A 22,441-nucleotide genomic window follows, 5' to 3' on the forward strand; every position below is an offset into this window, starting at 1 on the left:
TAAAACCCACTAACAGGCCGTGCCACCTTCAGCTTCCAGGGGACAGTTACCCTAGTTGCGCACTCCTGACATTTGTGATCTTTATATTTTGCACAGTATAGGAGGAAATGGAATGTATGACTTCTTAGGATATTGGTTTAATTTATGTTTATCATTTTTGGTCAGCTATTAAGTATTTGGCGTTTGTGTTCTCTGTGTGTGACAGAGGTATTCAATTAGAATGAATTTTCTATGTAGCATTCTGTGGCTTGTTCAGTTTTCCTGATGGTGGAGGGGATATTTGTGAGGGGAGACAGGTTTTGTTGATCCTTGATCTGTATTGCATTTGTGATTTATAAAATAACAGTTGTATAGAATAGTTTTTTTATACTTTAATAAAATGGTTTAAATATAAAATCATAACTTGAGACTTTTACAGATGGGATCAGACTGAGTTCATGGGGCAGGGATGGGGTCAGAGCTTGTAAGGATGGGATGGGGCAAACCCTATCTGCTTGGAAGAATAGTTTCATTTAGTTTCTTAACTATTACGAGGCATCGAAGAGCTATAACAAAGAAAAAAAAAAATCTTCCGTGCAGAAATTTGAGGATTCTGTGCGGTCTAGATCTTCCTCTTTTGATGTCTCCATCCCCTCATGCAGTGATTTCAAAAGTCCTGTTATGAAAGGTCAGCACCAGTCTCACCTGCAATTTCTTATTGTAAAGTACAAATGTCTTTACACCTATAGCATAGGTGTGAGCAAGAGGATCCTTCTGAATCACATGATTCAAAAGTGGTCATGAAGTGCCATTACCTCAGTGCTGAAGACAGTAATAGTGACACTACACTAAAGTACAAGAAGTTAGAAAATACTGAAGAGCACTTGAAAAGCAACCTTGTATTTTTCATGCAACAAGAACTTGGTACCACATGGCTCAGACCTTCCTCTGCTCTAGTGATGCCTCTATTCTGTATAGAGATTCTGCCAACACAGAATATGTGCAGACAATCCTCTTCTTCACCTGTTCATTTATGAGAATCTGGTTTTACCTCCTGTATGGTTTGTCTTCTGTGAATGAGCCTCTTCATCTCCCAGTTCTGATTACCTTGTCATTTTTCGTCTTTTATTAGACTGTTAGCCTTTAGCAGAACAGCCCCGTTTGCTCTCCAGCAGGAAGCAGTTGCAATTCTATTGTTTAGTGTCGGTTTGTCCACACCAGTAATTTGGTTACAAGCTACAGTAAGGATTTCTGAAGAAGGGGGTCGTCCCCAAAACTGAGCTCAGTGGAATTGACCTGTCCCAAGTTTTTCCACTCCAGTATTTGAATATCATGGCAAAATAAGTGCTTTTTTTTTTTTCATGCTTCTGTTACCTTCATTGCTTTGTGCTTTGCAGCATTTTCTCTGGGGAATGCACAGTTCTTGATTTAATTCTCATTAGAAGCTAGAGCCATATACTGCAATTGCCTAGGTGTTGTGTGATGTTTGTTAGTTGTGGTTGAGGAGTAGCGTAATAGAGCAATGGCCTGAGAACCAAAGGAACCAGGTTTGATTCCTACTGCAGCTTCTTGCGACTCTGAGCATACCAATTAACCCTCCATTGCTCCAGATACAAAATTATTTTTTTTTATGTAGGTACTTATATACCCTTCCTTGGTGTGGGTCTGGCTGGTTGTCCTTCCCTGTTTATGCAGTCTCTGAGAGTTTCCCCTCCTGATGAAGCATTTTGCGAAATCCGGATCGGGGAGTCACTTCACAGGGGAGTGTAGCATGGTGTAACAGCATACAAGGGGTAGCAAGTAGTGGCTGAAATGGAATAACACCATTAATAAGGCAAAGTTAAGTATCTTGGCTTTATTTTATTTAGATGATGTGGTATACAAACCTAAGGATTAGATTAGATTAGATTATTTATTTATTTAGCCCAATCCTCCCAAAGGAGCCCAGAACGGGTTACAAGAGTACATTCACAGTATAAGCAGGACAAACTTGGTGTACATAGAGGTATAAATTTCAGCTTTTACAGTATAGTCATATTTGAAGGCTTTGGGCAGTATGGGTCTTTTTGAGTGATGTGATGGTCCCATGAGCCACTGATGCTTAAATCCATTGAGCATGTAGGTGCGTGGTCTGAGCACTTCACATAAAAATTTTTATATTTATTCCTATATTTAATGATTATGTTGCAATACATACTCTAATAAATTGTTAGAGAGGTACATAAGAACATAAGCATTGCCTCCGCCGGGTCAGACCAGGGGTCCATCGCGCCCGGCAGTCCGCTCCCGCGGCGGCCCTCCAGGTCCATGACCTGAAAATGTTCCCTACCTAACCTAAAAAGTCCATATCCTATTTGCTCAGTGTCCTGTGAGGTAAACCTCTATCTGTACCCCGTTATTCCCTTCGCTTCCAGGAAGTCATCCAGTCCCTTTTTGAACCCCAGAATTGTACTCTGGCTTATCACCTCTCCGGGAAGCGCGTTTCAGGTGTCTACCACCCGTTGAGTGAAGAAGAACTTTCTTGCATTTGTTTTGAATCTGTCTCCTCTCAGTTTTTCTGAGTGACCTCTTGTTTTAGTTGCCCCTGCTAGTTTAAAGAATCTGTCCCTCTCCACTTTCTCTATGCCTTTCATGATTTTATAAGTCTGTATCATGTCCCCTCTCAGTCTCCGCTTTTCCAGGGTAAAGAGCCCCAGCCTGTCTAACCGTTCGGCATATGAGAGGTTCTCCATACCCTTTATCATCCTCGTTGCTCTCCTCTGGACCCTCTCGAGTATTGCCATGTCCTTCTTGAGGTATGGCGACCAGTATTGGACGCAGTATTCCAGATGTGGGCGCACCATTGCTCGATACAGTGGCAGGATAACTTCCTTCGTTCTGGTAGTGATACCCTTTTTGATAATGCCCAGCATTCTGCTCGCTTTTTTTGAGGCCGCTGCACATTGCGCCTCCGGCTTCATTGTGTTATCCACCAATACCCCCAGATCTTTTTCTTGGCTGCCTTCCCCGAGTACCCTCCCTCCCATCGTATAGCTGTACATGTAGTTCCCCTTCCCTATGTGCAAGACCTTACATTTCTCCACATTGAAGCTCATCTGCCATTTTTTTGCCCACTCACTCAGTTTGTTCAGGTCGCTCTGCAGGTCTTTGCATTCCTCAACAGTTCTGACCGTTCTGGAGAGTTTTGTGTCATCCGCGAACTTGATAACTTCGCACTTTGTCCCCGTTTCTAGATCATTAATAAATATATTGAACAACAGTGGTCCCAGCACTGACCCCTGCGGAACACCACTTGTGACCCCTATCCAGTCAGAGTAGTGCCCCTTTACTCCTACCCTCTGCTTCCTGTCCGCCAGCCAATTTTTGATCCATCTGTGCACGTCCCCTTCCACCCCGTGACTCCACAGTTTCTTCAGTAGGCGTTCGTGGGGCACCTTGTCGAAGGCTTTTTGGAAATCTAGATATACGATGTCTACGGGGTCACCTTGGTACTTATATACCTACATAAAAATATCCATTGGGAAAATATATTTTTCATTTTAATTGTGAGACACAGACCTAGATTAAAATGTACACTTCTGAATTACTGGAGTACGTAAATACTATACATTATGTGAATAAAAGCTTGAGCTCTTTTTGTTTACTTTGCTGATCTTTGAAATTGTGATATCTTGTATTTGACAAACTAGCAATTTTACTTTTTTCTTTGAACATTTTCAGAGTTCAGGAAACTACATTTGATCTGGAGGGAGATGTTCGCAGTGGGACTTCATTATCAGCTGGCAAGGTATCAGCATTTCTGTTGAACCACTCATGAACTGTTATATACACTTCTCCCTCCATATTCGCTGTGATAGGGGATTAACAGACCCATGAATACAGAAAAACTACGAATAACTTTTTCATATGTTCGCTTTTTTCTGTTAAAAACCATCGTGAATATGGTGAAACCGCGAATAACATGGTGGAAGACCTGGCCTGTTCCTGAAGGAGAGGCAAAACATGGTGAAGCGATTTTCTCCATCAACACTTGGAATCAGCAATTTCTCTATGCAAGCTGATGTCATTTGGGGGGAGGAGCCAGCAAGCTAAAAACCGTGAATAATTGAAATGATTGCTGAAACTGCGAATAATAATTTATTTCTTATATACCGCTATACCAGGGATCTCAAAGTCCCTCCTTGAGGGCCGCAATCCAGTCGGGCTTTCAGGATTTCCCCAATGAATATGCATGAGATATTTGTGCATGCATTGCTTTCAATGCATATTCATTGGGGAAATCCTGAAAACCCGACTGGAATGCGGCCCTCAAGGAGGGACTTTGAGATCCCTGCGCTATACCGTGAAGTTCAAAGCAGTTTACAGTAAAGATACATTTTTACAGAGGGAGAAGTGTATATGCGTTGTGTCAAGTATATTTTTGGTATGAAATCTGGCAATCTCCACTGATGGTAGAGGGAGGTTACTGCAAAAGTTGTGATCACTGAAGAAATGATTGGTTGCCCTTCTATTTTTGCATTTTAATATATTCAGTGGAGAAACTTGCTTGAAGGTATTAAACCGGGGCCACCTGAGCAGTATGGTTACCATATGCCACTAAACAGATGAGAGCCCTCGAAGTGCTGTGGTTTTTGCTGTTTGAAAGTGCCTTGGTACAAGCTTCTTCCTAAGATATATAAAATTACCATCTCGTATCAATCACCACTGTTTCTAGGGCTAGTTGAGATGTTTAGGAAAGAGGAAAAGAAGGTACCAAGCCTCAAAGCAAACAGAATCCAAGTAAAAAGAGGCACTGCAGATGTCAAATCCAATCATGTGGTCAGTAATCCTTTATTAGCAGTTTTTATGTAGGATAAAAAAACAAACAAAGTGCCCAAAAGCAGAGTCCCGACTAGGATCTGAGTTTTGGCGAAACCATCGCTTTCCTCAGAGGACATTTATAAACGTGTCGTTGTCTCTTCAACCAAAAGAAGCGCCAAAAGTTGAGATATTTGCCAGGCTTGGATTGGCCTGTGATGATTGGTTGAGATGATTGCCAAGCTTGGATTTGCTTATAGAAGTATTTTGACAGTAGCTTATAAAACCATCCTGTTGTACATATGAGAAGAACTGTGCAGTTTTGAAAGCTATTAATACTGAACATCATTTTTGGGTAATCTTTATATTGCTTCAATGATAGGTATCATAGCCTATGGAAAATCCAGGATACATTCTTGTGATACTTGTTTTGTTTTAATCCATTTTGAGAAGAGTTCTCCAAGGATAAGCAGGATAGCAAGTCTTTACAGCGCAGGATGCTACTCCAGCTTTTGAGTTGCTTTGCTGTTCGTGTGCCATTTCCTGCCTGCCACTGTTTCATGAGACCCCCACAGTCTTAATCTTTTTCTGCGGAGCTAGTTGATCATGTGTGACTGGAGCATGTGTCAAGTTGCACTTTTTTTCACTTGTTAAAGTAAAATTTGTATGTTTGACGACTTCTGTCACTGTTATGGAGTACTTTGCCTGGCAGTACCTCAGTTAGAGTTTTAGCCATTTTTTTCTTGAATTTTTGTACTCATTGCAGGTTAGATATCAGTTAAGGCCCTTGAGCTTTCAGTTAGAGAATTTTCGTTCAAAATCATGAGATTTCACTTTGGCTGGGTTTTTTTTTCCAAAAACACAAATACAAAAAGGGTGTTCACACTGAATAGTCAAAACCAAAATACACCCTATAAGATCAATGCACCAGAAAGCATATTGACAGAAAAAAGTTCCCATTAGCTTTAAGATATGCACCCAGTGTAACAGGACTATATCCATTTCAGAAACTCATGGGGCCTAGACTATTAACCACCTCGCTGTAAATTATGCCCAAAAGAAGTCTTAGTTTGTGCTGCTTTTCATGACTACAAATTTTTTATGCAGGTAAATCCAGTCCATTGACTTTGGCATGGGAAGTATTAGTGTGTTATGGGTCCCAAAGTTGCTGGGCCACTGGATGCATTGGTACAAAATATATTGATAACCCTCAAAATGCTCCAATATGTAGAGGCTGTTGGGATTGGTTATCCTCCAAGTTCCTCTCTGAAAAAGAGGAAGGATGTGTCCTTTAACATCGAGGGGTCAAGTTGCTGAGCACCAGGTAGGGAGGCCTGTACACATCCAACATTGCACCTCATCAGAGCATAGGTCCCAAGACCACCAAGGTCACTAGTATCTTTGAAGTGCCCCCAGAATGAGGACCATTGCTGGAGGAGGCACAATTGCCTCTAAGAACCTGAGATATGACTTCTGATGGCTCTCAAGTGACTCAGGAGGATGTGCTTACTCTTACTGTGTTTCCCCTATGCCTTTTGTTAATGGCAGCCTTATGGTGTGGCTCAAGAAATTTAGTGATCGATAAAGCACTTCTTTACTCTGCAATGCTGTGATTTCAGCGTAAGCCATGTCATCACCTTGAGTAGTGTGTGCAGTTCTGGTCACTGCATCTCAGAGTTATTGAAATAAAATAAATTCAAAGATTGGCAATCAAAAATAATGAAGGGGATGGAATTACTCTCCATATGAGGAAAGGCTAGAGAGGAGATAAAGTCTATAAAATCCTGAGTGGCATGAAATAGGTAAACACAAACCATCAATAAACTATTTTAAAGTCCAACTCAAAACAGTCCTGCTTAATGTCTTCAACCAGACTCTCTGATGCTTTCCACAAGACTCTCTCTCACCCAGTTCCATCAACATTTGTTTCTCTTTTTTCTTTACTCTTTTTTGTTTTTCTTCTCTTAATGTTTGACATAGGGCCTGCTATGGCGACTTGACAGCATCTCTGTCTCTCCTTCCCTTCCCTCTCCCAACTGTACTATCATAAATTATAGTTCCTCTTTACCCCTTTCTTATATCCTGTTTTCCTCCCTTCTTTTCCTTTTTACTATTTATAAGATGTCGTAAATGATCCATAAATCTAAATGATGGGCCGTACATCAAATTTAAATAAACTTGGACACTTCTTAAAATACGATGACCAAGGGACATACCATGGAATTGCTAAGTAGCACATTTAAACAAATAAGAGAAAATATTTTTTCACTCATAATAAAGCTTTGGAACTCTTTGCTGGAGAATGTGATAAAAGCAGTATAGCTGAAGACTTCTAGATCCAAGATGGCTGCTGATGCGTTTTACTGAGCAACTGCCTATGAAAGCACCTTTAGGTGCGTTTGTTTTCTTATACTTACCTCGACATGCCAAAGAGGAGAAGTAGGAGTGCCGCTGGAGTCTTGCGGCACTCCGGAACAGCAACCCTCAACAACATCGAGGAACTGTTGAGGCGAATGCAGGACATATCTGCGCCGTCGGTGATACCCTCACTTGAGACACACCAGACGAACGGAATGGAGGCGTCTCTATGAGGCTTTGAGACCATGCTGAGTCCTGACGTGAGAGCACCTCCCCCACATTCTCGAGCCACCATCTTCCTGGGGGTTGAGAACCTACCGGAAGTCAGGATGCGTTCTCTCCCAGAGGCTACCGGGAGCGGTATGGCGAGTGCCGACTCAGGCTCCCAGGTCTCGCAGGAGAGCCTGAGTATGGAGGAAGATGTCGTGACATAGGGTTTGGACCTTCCCAAGCAAGTGGAAGAAGAGGAGAGCTACCGGCTGGTGAGCAGAACTTTATACAAACAGGCTTGCAATGTCCTAATATAGTAAAACCCAAGAAGTCATCTTTGAGGCTTAAGAACATAAGAACTGCTGCTGCTGGGTTAGACCAGTGGTCCATTGTGCCCAGCAGTCCGCTCCCGCGGCGGCTCCTAGGTCAAAGATCAGGGCCCTAACTGAGACGAGCCCTACCTGCATACGTTCCGGTTCAGCAGGAACTTGTCTAACTTTGTCTTGAATCCCTGGAGAGTGTTTCCCCCTATAACAGCCTCCGGAAGAGGTTTCCAGTTTTTCACCACTTTCTGTGTGAAGAAGGAACTTCCTTACGTTTGTATTACGTTTAGAGATTGCCCTCTCGTTCTCCCTACCTTGGAGAGGGTGATCAACCTGTCTTTATCTACTAAGTCCATTCCCTTCAGTATCTTGAATGTCTCGATCATGTCCCCTCTGTCTCCTCTTTTCAAGGGAGAAGAGGCCCAGTTTCTCTAATCTCTCGCTGTACGACGACAACTCCAGCCCTTAACCAGTTTTTGTCACTCTTCTCTGTACCCTTCTTCATGTACGGTGACCAATGCTATGTCCTTCTTCATGTACGGTGACCAATGCTGGACGTAGTATTCCAGGTGAGGGCGTACCATGGCCCGGTACAGCAGCATGATAACCTTCTCCGATCTGTTCACGAGAGAAGACACATCTAATATACCGGACTCAGAGGAGCTCATGAGTGGGGAACAGGCTGAGAAATTGGAGCACATAGAGGTAAGTAAGGAGGATGTCCTCAAACAGATAGACAGGTTAAAATGCGGCAAATCACCGGGTCCGTACGGGATCCACCCGAGGGTTCTGAAGGAGCTAAGACAAGAAATAGCGGGCACAATCCAGCATGTTTGTAACCTATCCTTGAAAACTGGAGAGGTACCAGAGGATTGGAAATTGGCGAATGTCACACCTATCTTCAAAAAGGGATCGAGGGGTGACCCCGGGAACTACAGGCCGGTGAGCCTGACTTCAATTATAGGGAAGATGGTGGAAGCTATGATAAAGGACGGCATTTGCGAGCACATTGAGAGAAATGGCCTACTGAGAACAAGCCAGCACGGATTCTGTAAGGGAAGGTCATGCTTAACGAACCTTCTGTACTTCTTTGAGGGAATAAGCAGTCGGGTGGACAATGGGGAACCCATCGACATCATTTACCTCGATTTTCAAAAGGCTTTCGACAAGGTGCCACATGAAAGGCTGCTTAGGAAGCTGTGGAACCACGGGGTGGGAGGGGATGTGCACCGATGGATAGAGCACTGGTTGTCGGGTAGACTGCAGAGGGTCGGAGTAAAGGGCCAATATTCTGACTGGCGGGGAGTCACGAGCGGTGTGCCGCAGGGATCGGTGCTGGGGCCGTTACTCTTCAACATATTTATCAATGACCTGGAAAAGGAGGCAAAGTGCGAGGTTATAAAATTTGCAGACGATACCAAACTGTGCGGCAGAGTTAGCTCCAGGGAGGAGTGTGAGGACCTGCAAAGGGACCTAGACAAGCTGGAAGACTGGGCGAACAAATGGCAAATGCGCTTTAACGTGGAAAAATGCAAGGTCATGCATATAGGGAAAAAACCCGTTGTTCAACTACAAATTGGGGGGGGCATTGTTGGGAGAAAGCAGTCTTGAGAGAGACTTGGGAGTGCTGGTGGATGCATCACTGAAGCCATCTGCACAGTGCGCAGCGGCCTCAAAAAAAGCCAACAGGATGCTGGGCATCATAAAAAGGGGCATAACAACCAGGACGAGGGAAGTCATCTTGCCACTGTATCGAGCGATGGTGCGTCCGCATCTGGAATATTGCGTTCAATATTGGTCGCCGTACCTCAAGAAGGACATGGCGGTACTCGAGAGAGTCCAAAGGAGAGCAACGAAACTGGTAAGAGGGCTGGAACACTGCCCATATGCCGAGAGGTTGGATAGGCTGGGGCTCTTCTCTCTGGAAAAAAGGAGGCTCAGGGGTGATATGATAGAGACCTTCAAGATCATGAGGGGCATAGAGAGGGTGGATAGGGACAGATTCTTCAGGCTGAAGGGGACAACAGGTACGAGGGGGCATTCGGAGAAACTGAAGGGAGATAGGTTCAAAACGAATGCAAGGAAGTTTTTTTTTCACCCAAAGGGTCGTGGACACTTGGAATGCGCTACCGGAGGACGTGATTGGGCAGAGTACGGTACAAGGATTCAAACAGAGACTGGACGGATTCCTGAGGGATAAAGGGATCGTGGGATACTGAGAAAGCTAACCAGAAAATAAGTATAGAAACCCGACCAGGTCGTGTATGTGCAAGACCGGAGGGCTAGGACTTTGATGGGAAGATAGGACTCAATAGGAAACCAAGGTGGCATGGGGGCCCCTTCTGGTGATTTGGACAGGTCGTGACCTGTTTGGGCCGCCGCGGGAGCGGACTGCTGGGCAGGATGGACCTATGGTCTGACCCGGCGGAGGCACTGCTTATGTTCTTATGTTCATGATCCCCTTCTTAATCATTCCCAGCGTTCTGTTTGCCCTTTTCGCCGCTGCCACTTATTGCGCGGAAGGCTTCATCGACTTGTCAACCAGTACTCCCAAGTCTCTTTTGGGAGGGTCTCTCCAAGTACCGCTCCGGACATCCTGTATTCGTATATAAGATTTTTGTTATTGACATGCATCACCTTACACTTATCCATGTTGAACCTCATTTGCCATGTTGCGGCCCATTTCTCGAGCGTGTTTATATCACGTTGCAGATCTTTGTAATCCTCCTGCATCTTCACTACTCTGAATAACTTAGTATCGTCTGCAAATTTAATCACCTCTCTCTTCGTACCAATTTCTAGGCTGTTTATAAATATGTTGAAGAGCACGGGTCCAAGCACCGAACCCTTGCGGCACTCCACTGGTGATGCGTTTCCAGTCCGAGTATTATCCATTTACCCCCACTCTGTTTCCTATGCTCCAGCCAATTTTTAATCCATGTGAGTATTTCACCTTCAATTCCATGGCTTGCAATTTTTTGAAGCAGTCGTTCATGCGGAACCTTGTCGATCGCCTTCTGAAAATCCAGATATACAATGTGGACCGGGTTGCCTTTGTCTATCTGCCTGTTTACTCCATCGAAGAAGCGCAGCAAGTTCGTCAAGCAAGTTCTTCCTTCAGACTGTGTCCGTCAAGATGCTCAATGATGTGGTCCTTTATCAGCGCCTATACCATCTTTCCTGGTACTGAGGTCAGACTCACCAGTCGGTAGTTTCTTGAAGATCGGCATAACATTCGCCACCTTCCAGTCTTCCGGAATCCTTCCAGATTTGATTGACAGATTGGCTATTAGTTGAAGCAGTTCAGCTATAGCCCCTTTCAGTGCCTTGATTGCCCTCGGATGGATGCCATCCGGTCCTGGGGATATATAATTTTTAAGCCTATCAATCTGCCTGCATACCTCTTCTAGACTGACCATCAACCCTGTCAGTTTCCCATCTTCATTTCCCGCTTATAGCCTGTTGGCTTCCGGTATGTTCTGTATATCCTCTTCAGTAAACACAGACGTAAAAAATGTGTTCAGTTTGCTGGTGATGGCTTTGTCCTCCATCAGCACTCCCTTTATTCCATGGTCATCCAACGGCCCACATCGCATCCTTCGCGGGTCGTTTCCCCTTAATCAATCGAAAGAGCGGCTTGAAGTTTTTTGCCTCCCTGGCTATTTTTTCCTCGTAGTCTCTTTTACCGCCTTATGGCACCTGTTTTGATGCTGTTTGTGCTTTCTCCAGTTTTTGTCCGATTTTGACCTTTTCCATTCCTTAAACGAAGTTGTCTTGTCTCTGATCGCTTCCTTCAGTGCTACAGTGAGCCAAGCTCTTTTTCCTCTTGGATCCCTTGTCGCTACACTGTATATATAGATTTTGCACCACAGTGACTGTGTTCTTAAAAAGGGACCAAGCTTGTTCTAACGTCTTTACAGTGCTTATCCTTTTCTTAATCTTTTTCCCCACCATGAGTCTCATCCCTTCGTAATTCCCTTTTTGGAAGTTCAGCGCCGTGCCTGTCATTCTGGATCGATGTTTCGCCCCTGTGTCCAGGTTGAAGCGGATCATATTGTGATCACTGGTTCCCAGCGTCCCCTCTACTTCTACACCTTGTGCTGGTCCTCGTAGTCCATTTAGAATTAAATCAAGAATTGCGTTTCTTCTCGTATTTTCCTTGACAAGTTGTTCCAGGAAGTAATTGCCTACAGCAGTAGTTCCCAACCCTGTCCTGGAGGACCACAAGGCTAATCAGGTTTTCAGGCTAACCCTAATGAATATGCATTGAGCAAATTTGCATGCCTGTCACTTCCATTATATGCAAAACTCTCTTGTGTCCCTTTCGATCCACCAGGATGTCTTGCCTATGATCCGGTGGGATCTGGTAGCCAATTTAGTGAAAACGGTGAATAACCAACATTGCAAATGGATGGGAAAATAAGAGCAAGATAAGGAAATTAGTCAAATAAAATAGGACATTGGTGACTCTAAGACTTCTTTGCAGAGTATTAAAAATGAACTAAAATCTTCCAAATAACTATGAGACACTAATGAAAGATAATGTGAATTTAAGAAGAAAGATAGACATTTGAAAATTTCTCACAGGGTAATAACCTTAAATTGATTTTCCTTGCGTTACAACAACCAACCCTCGAGAAATGTTAAAATGCTATTTAGTGGAAATATTGGAAATGCCTGAAGATTTGTTACCTCCATTTACGCATGTTTACTATTTACCAAATAAAAATCAGAACTAGCAACAGGGAAATAGTCAAGGACCAATAAATGTATCAGCTTTATTTGAGTTTATCAGATAGATTGCTATTTCTGCAACATTGGTGGTGACTTTAGCCCTAATGCTGGACAATAATTGGCTTTTGAGACTTTTCTTCAAGAATAGAGGAAAATAATTTTTGGGCTTTAAGATACAAATGTTTCCTGACTTGGCTAGGGATACACAAAGGCATAGAAAGTGTATAATTCTCAAAAATATGTTTTCTTTGAGCCTTTCTAGTCGACGGTCTTCCTCTCTCTATCCCGACTCGAAGGAAAAGAAAAGAGGGCTATAGAATGTATTAGGCGCCCATATTTCAGTTAACTCGCATCACGCTTCCTATGTTAGTTTTCTTCAAATTTCCATTTATATATTACATTTTTGGATCTTTTGTGGACTTGATCTGATTTAAGCTAAACTGTTTACTTTGATATGTTTTTTTCTAGATTTTTTTTTTCTCTTTAAATTGCTGTCTGTACAAGTGTAATTTTGAATTGTAGTATGAAAACTTATAAAAAAAATAAAATAAAAAAGCAGCATAGCTGGGTTCAAAAAGTATGGGTAAGTTCATGGAAGAAAAGTCCAGAAATTAAGGTAAACCTTTTTTGAAAGCCACTCCCTATCCCCAGGGTTAAGTAGCATGGAATCTTGCCATGCATTTGTGACCTGGACTGGCTACAGTTGGAAATGGGATACTGGGTAGATGGACATTTAGTCTAGCCCACTATAGTAATTCTTATGTTTTTAGATCCCTCTCTATCTGAAGAGAAGGGAATCCTCACCTGAAAAACTTTAATTGATTATGTTGAGGGGAGGACACAGGGATGCATTGGGCAGGACATTTCTTCTCTCCCCCACCCCCATGAAGCTATTGGATATTGTACCTTTGCTGGTAGGAATACTGAAGCCTCACTGGTTGAAGAAATATATTGTCAAAGCTGCTGCTCTCCTTGTATTGCCTCAAGAACAAAAAGTTGACAGGGTTCCAAGTTTCCAAGTTTATTATATAGTTTGATTAATCGCCTATTCTACATTCTAGGCGATGTACAAGATGGTTAAAAATATCTAAAAACATGGGTAACATATTACATAGACATACAGTTTTTCATATTAAATTATGAAACAAATAAACAAAATAAATAAATAAATAAATAAATTTAAAAAAATAAAAATAAAAATGTAAATACAATGTCGAAACAACAGAGAAATTATTTAAAGGTTACAATCTGTATTAAATTTAATATATAAAGGTAAAAACATTAGGAGGGAAGACAAACATGAAAAAAAAGAAATATAAGATAAAGATAGACAGGGTGCCTCCAACCACTGATGCCAGTACTCCCCAAGCATCCTTTGTATCAAATTAGTTAAAATTGAATCAGAAGATGAGGAACCAGGTAGGAAAACTGCTTTCTGTACATTGCCTCAGACATATTATATGTTTGGTGAAGTTATATAAACATTTTAATTGAAAATAAATTTTAGCATAATTAGATAAGGTTTTTTTGTTGTTGTTTTTTTTTAATGCAGTTAGGTTGACATCATTTTAATTTTAGTGAGTTTAAGCTTCCTATTTCTTTGTCCTTTTAGATGCCTAAGATTCTGGATATTTATTTTTACTAGTGCCTTTAAGAGAGACTAGTCCAATGTATGTTAACTATTGACATTTTTTTAAAACTCCTTTTCTCCTTTGGATTCAAGAGTCTCAGTCGGTTAGATAATGACAGAACATCATCTTCATCCAGTATGACAGAGCGAGGCATGGTAAAGCCAATGGTCAGAGTGGAACAACAAGAGTACCGCAGGTGAGGTTGCCCAAGTTGTCGTGTTTAGCTGCCTATGACATGATTGAGGATGAACATGGAATGTGATCAGTTTGTTTTATTTATTTAGTTTGTGTATTTTTAATGGTACCTCAGTGGTTCCACTAGATATTTAGAAAGACTTGATTTTGAACATGGATTGCCAAATCCTAATGCTGTATAAGATGATTTTCCTTACCTGATTCTGGATCTTACGCTCAAATAATGAAGACATTATTCCCTGCCAGAGGACATTAAATTTACTGATTGTGTCTGGAGGATGTGAAAAGCCATCCTATTTGCTTTGGAGGTTTCAGGAGGGTTCAGAAACCCCTTTGTCTAGCATTCAACAGTTTACTTGCCTTTTCTGGTGCAATAGATTACATTACATTACTGACTTCTATTCCGCCTGTACCTTGCAGTTCTAAGCGGATTACATCAGAAGATAACTGGACATTTCCAGGAACAAAAGTTACAATTAAGAGAACTGGACATTTCCAAGAAAAAGTTACAATTAAGGAGCTTGTTACATTGTACAATTAAGGAGCTGGTTCATAATAAAGTTTTGAGAAGAGGGTACCAGATAGGTAGAGAGAATAGGAAAAGTGTCGGATGATGCTGGAAGATTACGAGGATGTTAAAGAGTAGAAACTGTTACATTGTTGAGTCTTTGGGGGATAATACAGGTAGAGGGTGGGAGGGGGGAGATTGCAAGAGGGGAGGAGAAGGGGCTTAAGCTAGCTGGATAAATTTTTTGAATAGCAGGGTTTTGATTTCTTTTCGGAACGTTTTGTAGTCAGTTGTTGCTATGAGCAGGTTGGAGATGTAGGGGTCCAATTTTGCTGCATGTGTTGCTAGTAGGTGATCGTACATCTTTTTGCGCTGAGTTTCCTTGAAAGGGGGGAAGGTGAATGTGTCAGCATAGCTATCGCTAGCATTCAGCATTTTCAGTTGGCATAACTTATGTCAGCAAAGGCCTATGGGAAATTATGTTAATCTGACTGGTATGTGAATGCAGATAGACATAAGAACAAAAGAAGTTGCCTCCGCTGAGGCAGACCAGAGGTCCATCTTGCCCAGCGGTCCGCACCCGCGGCGGCCCATCGGGCCTAATTGCCTGAACAGTGCCCCTGACTAATTTTCTAACTGCCTCTAATCCTATCCCTATAACCTACCTCTACTCCTATCTGTACCCCTCAATCCCTTTGTCCTCCAAGTACCTATCCAAACCTTCTTTGACGCCCTCTAGCGTGCTCCTGCTTATCACATCCTCCGGTAGCGCGTTCCATGTATCCACCACCCTCTGGGTGAAAAAGAACTTCCTGGCGTTTGTTCTAAACCTTCCCCCTTTCAATTTCTCTGAGTGCCCCCTTGTACTTGTGGTTCCCCATAATTTAAAAAATCTGTCCCTGTCTACTCTTTCTATGCCCTTCATGATCTTGAAGGTTTCTATCATGTCCCCTCTAAGTCTCCGCTTTTCCAGGGAGAAAAGCCCCAGCTTCGTCAGTCTGTCAGTATATGAGAGGTCCTCCATACCCTTTATTAGCTTAGTTGCTCTTCTCTGGACTCTCTCAAGTACCGCCATGTCCTTCTTGAGGTACGGCGACCAGTACTGGATGCAGTACACCAGGTGCGGGCGCACCATTGCACGGTACAGTGGCAGGATGACTTCCTTCGTCCTGGACGTGATACCCTTCTTAATGATGCCCAACATTTTGTTTGCCTTCCTTGAGGCTGTGGCGCACTGCGCCGACGCCTTCAGTGATGTGTCTACCATCACTCCCAGGTCTCTTTCAAGGTTACTCACCCCTAGCGGTGATCCCCCCATTTTGTAAGTAAATATCGGGTTCTTTTTCCCTACATGCATGACCTTGCATTTCCCTATGTTGAAGCTCATTTGCCTGAATGAAGGCACACTGTTTCATATCGCCCGAAAAGATGGTTTTAAGTAGCCCTGATTAAATCATGATTAGCTAAAAGGTGTTAATGTGTTAATGTCTGATTAAGAGGGTGCTTTGGACAATGGGTCCAGGTGCACAGATAACTAAAGTTAATCAGAAACTATTGTCAGAGGCATACTGGAAATTACATTTGACCATAGCCTATTCTTCGGCTGTCTAGCACAAGTTTACTAAGGAGGGGAAGATTTAACTTCTATTGAAGCTCAATAGTTTTCTATATTCAGAATAAGATTCCAAGCTGTAAAAGCCTCCTCTCTGCAACACACAAAAATCAATCTATCTCTTGGCTCTTGGCTCTCTTGTTCTTTCTTTCTTTCTCTCTCTCTCTGGCCGATCTCTGGAACCCGAAACTTAGGTTATCACCCCATCCCCCTTTCTCTCTCTCTCTCTGGCTCTCCCTAGAACTTCAAACTCTCTGTCTCTTTGCCTCTGAACTATGTAAGGCAGGGAAACTGCTTTGCTCTCTACTTAATTGTAATGCTTAATTGTTGTAATGCCTATGAATACTACTTTTCTGTAAGCCTGTTTCTATAATATATTCTTTATGCAACCACCTCTGGCTGTGTTTCGTATTTGATTCTACTCCTGGTGAATCATCTGTGAGGGAACTGAACCTGGGACCTGGCGTTTGTAAGGGCGCCTCTCAAGTGACCCCACCAACCATATATTGTGGGGGCCACTAACAAACCTTACACCCTCCTTTTTTTTTGTTCTGACCACTAGAAATGGATTAAGTTGATTTCATGTGAAGTTTGCCATGGATGGGCGCCTGGTAAGTGCTCTTGTGCTACACTGTGAGGAATGAGGAGGCGGGAACTTAAGGTTTAGCCTCCATTCTTCATTTTAAGACTGCCAAATGTCCATTTGGCCCGGTTGAGGAGCAGCAAGGTCTCCTGGACCCTTGTACAGATGGGCTTCTGCTCCTTCAGGGTGCACAGGTCGTGAAAATGAAGAAGCAGCATTCTGGCACTCACGCAGCAGTGGGCTTGCTGTCTTCTCAGTCTTTTACCCCAGAGTTTGTGAACTTGCTCTGGCAGTTTTATGTGAGTGGTGGTACTCCTCTGTCCACTGGCAAGCGGCCACCTGCGCAGTTCTCGTGGGCCTCTCAGGTTTTTTCTGCACATGGCACTGGGACTCCCCCTGGATTCCGACATTGTATCAGATGGGGTCTCCGAGGAAGAGGATTGGGATTCAGTCCCACTGATGTTTGAGTGAAGCATCCCTGAAAGGGGAAGTTGCCTCTTACATGAGGAGGACGCTGCAATGGATCATAGTGAAGATTCCACCATACGCAGACTTTTTAGTTCTCCACCCTGACAGAGGTCATCTCTGCATGAGCTCAAAATAGACCCCCCCCCTCCCCCTCGCTCAACCTACTTTTTTTCCATGGCACCTGGACAAGTAAGTTCTCATTTCTGAACCTTGGGATACTCCGCTCCCTTAAGGTGGCTAAATTGATGACTAAGCTGTATCATATGGATCGGGAGTTTCAGCAGATGTTTGCCATGCCCAAAGTGGATTCCCTGGTGGCACAGGTGACCAAGCACACATCCCTGCCTAGTGAGGGGGGCATTGTTCTGAAGGATTCTCAGGATCGTAAAGTGGATCTGTTGCTTAAGTGGCAGTTTGATACTCTAACCTTGGGCACCAGCTCAGTGGCTTTGGCCTCTATTTTTTTTTTTTTTTTTTTTTTGTAGCAAACTCCTGCCATTCCCAGATGAGGACCCTATCTGAGTCGGATCCCTGCTACAGCTGATGCAGATGTCCTTTATGATCTTCTTAGTGTTAGGCTAAGTGTCTGCTTATTCTATTGCCGCACACTAGTCTCAATGGATTAGACAATGGACAGGTGATGTGACCTCTAAGGCCACTCTTATTAGACTACCATTCAAGGGGCAAATGCTCTTTGGAAAAGGTCTGGATGGTCTTATGGCGTGCATGCAGGACCACTGCCCAAAGGTATTACCAGATAACAGACCACTTTTTGTTCAGGCTCAGGAGTCTTTTTGTGGACCCAGATGATCTTGCCTGCTTTCCTCTGGGAGCTCAATCCAGAGACCCTTCCAGAGTTCTAGACGGTTCATAGACAAAACCGCCGACAATTGAGCGCAAGACAGAAGCGCGCGCCGAAGAAAAAGTGTTTTTAGGGGCTCCGACGGGGGGGTTTGTAAGGGAACCCCCCCCCACTTTACTTAATACAGATCGGAGCGGCGTTGTGGGGGGCTTGGGGAGTTGTAACCGCCCTCATTATATTGGAAACTTAACTGTTTCCCAAGTTTTCAGTAAAATGTGGGGGGTTACAACCCCCCACAATACCCCCACAACGTGGCGCGATCTCTATAAAGTAAAGTGTGGGGTTCCCCCCACACCCCCCGTCGGAGCCCTTTAAAACAGTCATTTTCTTCGGCGTGCGCCTCCGCATTGCACTCAGTTGTCTGCGCGCGCCTTTGTCCCGGCGCGCTTTTGACCTGACACCGTTCTAGACAACACTTCTCTGGGAATAGAAAATCTCAAAGTTCTGGTTCCTGCTCCATGGGAACAACCAAGAAGTCACAATGATGCCAGGCTGCCAGCCACTCCATTGAAGATCGGAGGTTGGCTTGCAGACTTTTTGGAGGCCTGGGAGCATATTACTATGACTCCTGGGTACTAGATATCATCAGAGATGGCCATGTTAAGTTTGCCCAACCTCTTTCTGAATGGTTTGTGGACCTGCTGGTGGGTCGGCTGGAACGGGTCATGCAGGTTGAAGACACTCTGCACAGGCTGCTCGAGATTCAGACCAGAGAATCCGTCCCAGAACAATACTTGGGCTCAGGCAGATACTTGATATATTTCGTCATGCCAAAGAAAGGCTCAGAGGACTGGAGACTCATCTATATCTGCAGCATATCAATGCTGCTTTGAAGGTCCCTTGCTTCTGCATGAAGGCTCTTCAGTCCATCATTGTGGTTCAACCGGGGAAATTCCTGACCTTAGATTTGACAGGGGGGCCTACATGCATATTCCAATCTTCTCAGAATACAAGAAATTTGAGGTCCTATGTCCTTAGGGCAGCACTTTCAATTCAAGACCTTGCCCTTTGGGTTGACGACAACCTGGACCTTCACCAAGGTTATGATAGTGGCAGCCACTCAAGCCTTCAGAGAGTGGGCTGGATGACTCTGAGCTCAGTCCCTGGAGTTAGGGGTTCTCCTTCAGATCAATTCTTGGGTAAAATTGATGATGGATGCCAGATTGTTTGGCTGGGGAGCCCACTGCAGTGATCGCCTAGTGCAGGGCTGATGGTCTCCTCACCAAAGATAGTGGTCCATAAACAAGCTGGAGCTGCTCACAATCTGCCTAGCTCTGTGCTGGAGTCCAAGCTGCTTTACTTGTTTCCACCGTGGCCCATGATAAGCCGAATACTCAGCAGAATTTTTTGGCATTTGGAGGGGGGGGGGGGAGGCAGTCATTCTGGTGGATCTAGAATGGCCAAGTTGCTTGTGATACACAGATCTCATGGGCCTTCAGAAAGGGTCCTGTCTCACTCTTCAGGCCCTCCCAGACTTGCACATTAAGGGACCAATTGCTCTGGAAGACCCAGGCCATTTTGGTCTTACGGCATGACTTAAGTGCACAACACTAGCCAAGAGGAGATACTCGGAGGTTTTTATTTCTAGTCTCCTTAGAGTAAAGAAGCTCGCAATGTTTTCAGCTTTCACAAAGGTCTAGAAGACGTTGAAGCATAGGTGCAGCAAAGAAAAGATAGAGCCGAGCTCTGTTCTGGTTCCTATGGTGTTAGCCTTCCTCCAGGAGGTTTTGGACAAAGGATTGGTGGTGGTGTTCCTAAAGGTTGCAGGTTGTGTGTTTCTCCTGCTTCACAGCCCATGAGAAGAGTCTCCCCGGGGGTGCACCTAGATTATGTTCATTTTATGAAAGGCACCTCGAAGCTTCATCCTCCTGTCCATCAGCCCTTCCCATCCTGGAATCTCAATATTGTCCTTGAGGGCCTCAGTAAGGCCCCATATGAGCCCTTGTGGGAGGCTTCCTTTCGGGACCTCACTATTAAGACAGTTTTGCTAGTTGCGATCACGTTTACCAGACAGGTTTCTGAATTACAGGCTCTTTCCTGTAGAGAGAGCCCTTTTTCTGTATCACTGAAGCGGGAATGTCCTTTTATATGATGCTAGCCTTTCTGCCAAAGGCAGTTTTGGCCTTTCACGTCAGTCAGGAAGTCAGACTGCTAACTTTTCATCCATCAGGTCCACAGAAAAAGGACAAACTTTGAAAATCTTAGATGTCAAGAGAATCAATTTGTGTTACCTCGTGGTAACTAATGAGTTTTTCGTCTTTCGAACCATCTTTTCGTGTTGACCTCTAAAAAGGACAGAGGCAAACTGCTCTCAAGGCCACCATCTCCAGGTCAATCTGGGCAGCAGTCTCTTCTTACATTACTTGCAGTCCCATTCCACTAGAAGAGTAGCTGTTTCACAAATTAACCCCCCCAACATTAGATAATGTTGTATTGATCACAGGTTGTCATGTTTTTCTGTGATTGTGTTGAGTAGATCAGATTCATGTTTCGGGGAGTTTCCCGTTTCCCCTCTCCTCCTGTTTTGTCGCTTGCTTTGAGACTGATTGAAGAGGGCAGCAGAGAACAAGAAGGAGTGGTCAAGAAGCTGTGTACACACCTTCTGCAAGCCTCTGGCGAGTGGAGGTAAACATGTTAAGCATGCCATCCCTATCTACTGGAAAAGACCTTAATCTTTTTTACAAATTATTTTGAAGCATGTTTATAAAGAAATCCTCAGCCCTTATGAAAGTAACATATAAGAGTTCACTGGCAAAGTCCTTACAGTGATGATCATGGATTTACGAAAATATAGGTAAAACGTTTGGTTAAATGTCGCATTCTTTTTTTTTCCCTCTAGACCACAGGATTCTACAGGCCCTGAATTCATATTGCCAGCAAGCATTGAATTCCGGGAAAGCTGTGAGTATCTAAACATCTAACTTATTCAATTAGTATTTGAAATAAGATGTCAGTCAACAGGGCAGATTGTATTTAAAATATAATTTAAAATCATTTCATCATGAAGCCTGATGAATCTGATTTAAAACAAATCCTTTTAAACCATTTATATCTCTAATGAAGAAAGCCACAGCATGATGGCTGAAATGTTGGTTTTACCTATCCAGACACGGTGAGACCCAGACAACTGCAACAATCAAAAATAATGACTTAGAATATTACTAACCTGAAGATCCTGCATGTTTTCAAAGCAGGAGCAATTCTAATTTCATTCAGATAACTAGGCAATGTATTTTATTGCATTGTTTTCATTTTGCATGCATGCTAGACATACCCATAGGAACAAAATGTCATTAAAGCAATTCCCTCTGCAGTTTCCTCAGATTTCAAAAATCAGGAGATAGTACATTCAAAATCAGGAGCTTATATCTCAGGACTGCAGAAAGTGTTCTTCTATCTCTTTATTTTCTATTCCCCTTTCTTCTTCTTTGCATTTTTATATTCAGCTTTCCTTTCCCCACCTGCTCCTTACCCAGATCAGCTCCTTTAAATCCTTTCTTCCATAACCTGCTTGAGCAGTCCAGACAAGTGGGTTGTGCTCCCAACCAGCAGATGAGGCTCAGGACACAGTCTTTCAGTGACACTCCAGTTTAAAAATTGGAACAGCTCTGTAATTTATTATTTCTGGCTCCAGCATATGGTTACAATCTGCATTGCAGCAGGATTGGTTTTGGGCCTGTTTCCCTATGGTACAGGCAGTAAGTAGCCTGTTGCCTTAGGTCAAGTACATGTGCCCATATGTGGGGTCCTAGAGGTTGGTCTGTAGATCCTCCCTGGTCAAGTTGAGGTTAGTCGCTATGGAGGCCTTTCTTGGTGTGTTTAGTGCACAGAATGTGTATTCTGTCTGGCTCACTCCATTCTTCCTCACCTTTTCTCTTTTGGGACTGTGATTTTAAGGAAAAAGAGTAAACGTAAGTTCACAGTAGTCTTCAGTCTGTGGGATTAGCAGTGAGAAGTCTTATCGTGAGCTTAACCTAAATTGGGCCAGCATACAAGGTAATAATTAAGTGTGTGAAATTGCCTCCATGCATTTACGTTGGCAGCACTGTACAGACAACTCAGGTTTCATAACCTTGGTATATTAGGGTCTCTCAACTGTGTTCATGTTGACGTGTGGTGATGTCTTGCTGAGTCTATAGCAATTGAACAGGAGACTTAAAAGAGCAAACTATTTTTATATC

At 43.4% G+C, this 22,441-nt stretch overlaps 1 protein-coding gene across 9 annotated transcripts in view; it reads left to right on the forward strand.

The window, feature by feature from the left end:
* Window positions 1-22,441, forward strand: part of AFDN (afadin, adherens junction formation factor) — a 350,456-nt gene that overhangs the window by 157,712 nt on the left and 170,303 nt on the right. For all 9 annotated transcript variants that reach the window (XM_033938337.1, XM_033938335.1, XM_033938342.1 and 6 more), the window contains exons 11-13: window positions 3,700-3,766; window positions 14,125-14,228; window positions 21,100-21,161. In XM_033938337.1, the coding sequence (XP_033794228.1) occupies window positions 3,700-3,766; window positions 14,125-14,228; window positions 21,100-21,161 (233 nt within the window). The remainder of the gene's footprint in view (window positions 1-3,699; window positions 3,767-14,124; window positions 14,229-21,099; window positions 21,162-22,441) is intronic.

Source organism: Geotrypetes seraphini, chromosome 3 (assembly GCF_902459505.1).
Source record: "Geotrypetes seraphini chromosome 3, aGeoSer1.1, whole genome shotgun sequence".
In the NCBI taxonomy this organism is placed as follows: Eukaryota; Metazoa; Chordata; class Amphibia; order Gymnophiona; family Dermophiidae; genus Geotrypetes; species Geotrypetes seraphini.